Source organism: Emiliania huxleyi (assembly GCF_000372725.1).
Source record: "Emiliania huxleyi CCMP1516 unplaced genomic scaffold EMIHUscaffold_730, whole genome shotgun sequence".
Lineage (NCBI taxonomy): Eukaryota > Haptophyta > Isochrysidales > Noelaerhabdaceae > Emiliania > Emiliania huxleyi.
Window position 1 is genome coordinate 3,205 of NW_005196527.1, and position 5,417 is coordinate 8,621.

Sequence of the window (5,417 nt, forward strand, 5' to 3'; positions counted from 1 at the left end):
GCGGCGGGCCGGTGGGCCGCGACGAGAGGAAGGTGCGGATGAGCGACCTCAGGGGGGCCTGCTCGCCAAAGGCGGCCAGCGAGCGCAGCGCGCCGCCCACCGCCTCCTTGGGCAGCGGCGTCGAGCGGCGGGCCGGTGGGCCTTGACGAGAGGAAGGTGCGATGGGAGGACGGCACGCCCTCGAGAATCTCGTGAGTTCGCGCGAATTCTTTATTTGGGCCAGTCCGTCGGCTGCGCAAAGCAAAGCGGCCCTCCACAGCGTGCACTTGGTCGCTCACCGCGCATGAAGAGCTACACCAGTGTCGCCGTGGACGACGCTGATGAGGATCACGGTCTCCCGTCTGATCCCCTTCCGGGCTTCAAAAAGCCGACCGCCAGCAATAACGCCGACGACAGTGACGTGCTGCCCAAGCCGATCAAGACCAGTTTCCAGGAGAAGTTAGCGGAGAAGGGTCCGGATTCGCCTGATACGGCGGAGAGCGCGGCCGACAAGAAGAAGCTCCTCAAGCGTCAGGCGGACGCCTGCTTCTCCAAGGTGATGCTCTGCACTATCGCCATCTCGCTCGTGTGGATGTCTTCGCTCGGCGTCGCGCGCTTTATTGTCCAGTCGGCCATCGCCTCGCCGCCATTCAGTGTGGTGAGCTTCGAGTGCATGCGTGGCTGGGACAAGATGGTCTCCGAGAAGGAAGGGCACACGGCGTGTACGAGCGTGCAGGCGAAGAGCACGCCGCCAGCCCGCGCCCGGCGTAGACACACCGCTGCAAGTCGTGAGAGGAGCCTCACAAGGCGGTGGCGGTCCCGCGCTCGCGCGCTTCCACTCTCTCCCACCGCCGCTCGCCGCAGATGTCGCAGTGCGATGCCGCGCTCGAGGGCGCCGCCGCGGACGAGGTTGCGCGTTCGACGGCGGCGAGCGACCAGGCACGGGCTGCCCCGAGGGCCTGACAGAGCACAGAGCACGGCAACGCGAGTCAGGCAGGGGGCTGGACTCTCTCGGGACCCCGAGATCGAGGGAGCCTCGGCGGACAGGCGGGTAGCGCGCGGTGGCTCTCGCGCCAACTTCATCTCCTCGTCTGGCGCCACCGCCGTAGGTCGACCAGATGCTGCACCGCGTGGAGACGCTAAAGATGCGGTGCACCAACTCGCATGTGCGAATCATGGACGGGCTCGAGATGATCGGCAGGCGCCGCGCGCACGCGCCGCGCGCCCACGCCCTCTCGGCGCGCGCAGCCACCGCACCGAGCGCTCTCCAATCTTTGCGCGCCCCCCGTGGTAGGCGAGGCGTGCCTCTTGTTTGGAGCAACGACAGTTGCACGCCGCGAGAGGCGCGGCGCGGCGGCGCCGTGGGGGGCCGTCGCGGAGCCCGCCCCCCTTCTCAGGCTCGGGGCGCGCGACTCGCGTAGGTGGAGGCCGCACGCCAGCTCCTCGGCGATGCGTCGCGCGAGAAGCAGGAGGCGATGGCCGTGGCGCAGGCCCGCTCGCCGCCTTTGGCCGCGCCGTTTCCACGCCGTTTCCACGCCGTTTCCACGAAGGTTCGACGGGCCTGCGTCTGAGGGGCGCCGAGCCGCCCCGCGGCGCAGGCGTACGCCGACCAGGTCATGGCATCGCAAAAGTCGTTCACGGACCGCGTCGAGGCGCGGACCGCGACACGCAAGCTAGCCACCCGGACGAGTGCGGGACAAAGCTAGCCCTCCCGTGAGCCAGCAGACGAGCGGGGGGAGGGCGGTGAGAGGGGGCGAGTGCGAGGGCTCCGCGCCTCTGCGCCTCGATGCCGGCTTGCGCGTCGCCCGACAGGCGCGGGCCGAGTACGACAGCCAGTACATGTACAACTCCTCCAAGGGGTTCATCGACGCGGCCGGCGCGGCCAAGGACGGCGTGGAGGACGAGATTGCCAAGATGCAGGACCGGCTCGACATGCTCAACATGTCGCTCTCCTTCTGCACCGACTCGGCGTGCGACATCCCCATCCTGCAGGAGATGGCCGCGCTCACCGACCAGATCAAGAAGATGAACATGGCCATGATGCAGCAGGCGGCGCAGTGGTCGGAGTACGCGAAGGCGGCCGAGAGTATGGAGAGGTGGATGAAGCAGAATGCGGCAAAGATGCAACAGGTCATGTCGGGCATCGACCCGAACTTCAACCTGCCCGACTTCAACCTGCCCGGCATACCGAATATCAACATCCCCTTACCGGACATGAACCTCGACATGGACGTTTACACTGCCGAGTTCGCAGCGTGGTCAGCGGAGATGGCGAGGGCGCAGAAGGAGTACCTCGCCGACGCGATGGGAGGACTGCCAGACATCTCGGGCGCGCTCGACCCGATCACCGGCCTCGAGATCCTGCCCGGCTACGACCCGCCGCCGCTCAACATTGCCAACGCGACGGCGGAGATGGCCCAGGCGGCGGAGGACTTCCTCGCCAAGCAGGCCAGCGCCATCGACAACATCGTCGGCGGCGCTGCCAACATGATGGGCATCGGCGACAACAGCTCCGGCTCGTGGGTCTTCAACTGGTCCATGTCGGACATGACCGACTCGTCAAACTTCGACTGGAAGGTTGAGGGGTTCCACGCGCTCGAGATGGACATCATGGGGCTCAAGATCAGCATCGACAACATCTTCACCATGGCCGTGTGGGCCGACGTCGTGTGGCGGGTCTACATCTCGACGCGCCTGGTCATCAAGTACTGGTTCCGCTCCTCCGAGGCGATCCCGCCGCTCGACCTGCGGCGCGCGACGTTGCAGCAGGGCGTGATGCTGACCGGTGCCGCCTCGGTCTTCGAGCTCGCCTGCTCTTTCATCGCCCGGTTCAACCCCGTCCGGCTCTGCATGTCTTACATCCTCTCCCCGTACTCGGCCGCGGCCTTTGGAGGCTTCCTCATGCTCTTCGTGCTCAACGCCGTGACCCAGGTGTACATGTTCTCCTTCTACGCGTACGTCGAGGGCTGCATAGAGCCCCCGCGCAACGGCACGTGGGTCTGCGAAAACCTCTTCTCCGCCGCCTACAACTACGCGGCGGGCGACGGCGACAAGACACTGCTCGCCGGGCTGCAGGTCTACAACGAGCGGCGGTCGAGAGAGTGCGCGACGTACCTGCAGCCGTCGGCGCAGCACCAGACGACGGCGGCGCAGCACTACGACACCGACTCCAAGATCTATGCCCTCGACGCCGCCGGGATCGCCCTCGCCAAAAAGTGCCTCGACTTTGACAAAACGGCGGCAGGCGACCCGGAAATCGTTCTGTCGGTCGCCTCTCAGGCCGTGAGCGAGGCGGAGGCCGCCGCCAAAGCCGCCGCCGCCGCTGACGCCGCCGACGCCGCCATGGCGGCGGCCGAGGCACTAAGCCGCACGCCGGACGACGCCGCCTGCTTTGGCGACATCTGCGCGGGCGACCCGCTCGCGGGGTGGGGCAACATGTCCAGCGGCGGGTGGCCGAACGCGTCGCAGGCGTTCGCGGACGCGGACTTGGATTCCATCAAGGACAGCCTGGCCGAGAACGGGCTCGACGCCGGCTCCCTGTCCGGCATGGCGTCCGGCTTTGACTGGGGGGGGAGGAGGCGGCTGATCGAGGGCGCGACGCGGGCGTTGGGGCCGACGACGGCGGCGGCAGCGGCCTCGGAGCTGCGAAAGCTGCTCGACACCGGCACGCCATGCCTGCAGGACGTCAACGCGACGCTTCCGGACGGCGTCTTCTCGTGCGAGGAACTCCCTCCCTGCGAGGTGACCTGCGCGGGCCCGAACCGCGAGGTGCTCGGCCTGTTTTCCAACCGGTGCGGCTGCCACTCGGAGTGGCTGTTCCACGGGTTCGTGCTGCAGATCCTGCTCGCGATCCTCGTGTACGTGAGCATGCAGGTGGCGCGCACGCTGCTGGTGGAGGGGGTGCTCCGCATCACGTGGCGCCGGCTCCACGTCTACGCCGAGCTCGAGGTGCTCGGCACGGCCGACCTCGACTCGCTGCACAAGTTCCCCGGCTGCCTCTCCTTCAACGCGCGGCAGCTGTTCGAGCACGTGGCGCGGCACCTGCGCGAGTACGAGCGCAAGGCGATCGGCTTCTTCCTCGCCTGCCCCCTCTCCTTCGCCCCGATCTCGTGGCTGCTGTGGTACGTCGCGCAAAACATCACGTACACGCAGGACTTTGTGACTGCCAGAACCACGACCAGCGTGTTTTGACGCCGAGCGCGCCGACGGCACCGAGCGGTCGCAGGGGAGGGACGGGGCGGCGGAGGGGGGAGCCCGCGGACTGGGGTCTGAGCTGTGCAATGTCGAGACCTGTCGATAGAGCATTAGCGCGCGCACAGCGCAAGATACGTGGGTTGTGTGTGCCTGTGTCCGAGAGTATCTCTGCTCTTGTCGATTGTCGTGTTAGGCGTTTCCCTTGTGTGTATGTACGGAGCCTGACTCGTCACTTGCGCTCCTAGCTGTTCCTGCTTTTCGTTTGTCTTGTGAATCTCAATATGTCGTGTGTGTCGTGTATACTCGCCGATGCATGAAAAGCCCAAAACTCGTTTTTTTCGGATTTTTCGCGGTCCGGGACACCTCTCTGAACCACGTCCGACGTCACGTGGGCGGTGGGGGGGGCGGGGGGCCGCTCCGGCTCACGACGCTCAGGTGGACAGGTCGTGGGGCAATTAGTTATAGAGCTCGGGTGTGTGTGGGCTGAGTTGAGATTGCTTTTCATGCGCTTTCGGCTTGTTTAAAAACACATACCCAGGGCGTTCGCTCGATGCGCGCACGGCAGCATGCCAGGTTTTCAGGCGATGCCGTCCGCGAGGAAGTTTTGGAACCGCGCTGAATACTGGACGGGGTCGACGACGGAGAAGTTTTGCGCGCCAACGCGTTCGCCATACTTTGCCGCCTGTTTTTTGGGGAGGGGGGGGGGGGTCTGAAAAGGCGCGCGGGGGCGCCACACGCCCTCCCTTCGCACCACGCCGCCTTGTACGAGTGCTCGAGCTGCTTCTGGAAGCCGTACTCGCACAGAATGTCGATCACACCGACGTAGTACACCTCCTTGTCGACCGTCAACGCGCCTTCCTCCGACGCGCTCGCCGGCCGCCGCGCTGCCTGCTCCCGTAGCAGCTGCTCCTGCGACACGGTGTCCACGATCTGCACGCCGCCGCCGCCGACCCCCCCGCCGACCCCCCCGCCGCCCCCCCCGCCGCGCGCGCCCGCCGCGCCCGCCTCGCCGTCCGTGTCGGTCTTCACGCCCGCGTGTGTTGAGGTCGCGGCGGCGGAGGAGGCGGGGTCGGAGCCGCTGCCTCCTGCCGCAACCTTGTAGAAGAGGCACGACGTGCGCGCCGGCCGCTTCGCCGTTGCGCCTAGAGCCGAGAGCCGGCGCCGGGATGCGCGGGCACGCAGGCCGAGCGATGACGCGCCGTCGGGTGCGGTCGGCGCCGGCGCGGTGGATGCCGATCAGGATC

General features: G+C 67.0%; 2 protein-coding genes across 2 annotated transcripts in view; one reads left to right on the forward strand and one right to left on the reverse strand.

Annotated features, from left to right (window-relative positions):
- The first annotated feature begins 230 nt into the window (after positions 1 to 230).
- EMIHUDRAFT_459963 (hypothetical protein) lies at positions 231 to 4,493 on the forward strand. The gene is made up of 7 exons (XM_005760884.1): positions 231 to 715; positions 844 to 918; positions 1,089 to 1,180; positions 1,274 to 1,322; positions 1,401 to 1,529; positions 1,792 to 3,261; positions 3,337 to 4,493. The coding sequence occupies exons 1-7, from the start codon at positions 284 to 286 to the stop codon at positions 4,168 to 4,170; spliced, it is 3,081 nt and encodes a 1,026-aa protein (XP_005760941.1). The 5' UTR covers positions 231 to 283; the 3' UTR covers positions 4,171 to 4,493.
- A 257-nt stretch (positions 4,494 to 4,750) lies between these two features.
- Positions 4,751 to 5,417, reverse strand: part of EMIHUDRAFT_249031 (hypothetical protein) — a gene marked incomplete at both ends in the record, with an annotated part of 1,896 nt that continues 1,229 nt past the window's right edge. Inside the window, 3 exons of the mRNA XM_005760885.1 lie at positions 4,751 to 4,855; positions 5,005 to 5,082; positions 5,269 to 5,315. Coding sequence (XP_005760942.1) covers positions 4,751 to 4,855; positions 5,005 to 5,082; positions 5,269 to 5,315 — 230 coding nt within the window. The remainder of the gene's footprint in view (positions 4,856 to 5,004; positions 5,083 to 5,268; positions 5,316 to 5,417) is intronic.

Bases quoted from the DNA above. Each gene is read 5' to 3' on its own strand.
- EMIHUDRAFT_459963 (XM_005760884.1), top strand. From the start codon at position 284: ATGAAGAGCTACACCAGTGTCGCCGTGGACGACGCTGATGAGGATCAC. The intron at 716-843 runs GCGAAGAGCACG...CGCTCGCCGCAG, and splicing joins CGGCGTGTACGAGCGTGCAG to ATGTCGCAGTGCGATGCCGC. The intron at 1,323-1,400 runs GCGCGGCGCGGC...CGACTCGCGTAG, and splicing joins ACAGTTGCACGCCGCGAGAG to GTGGAGGCCGCACGCCAGCT.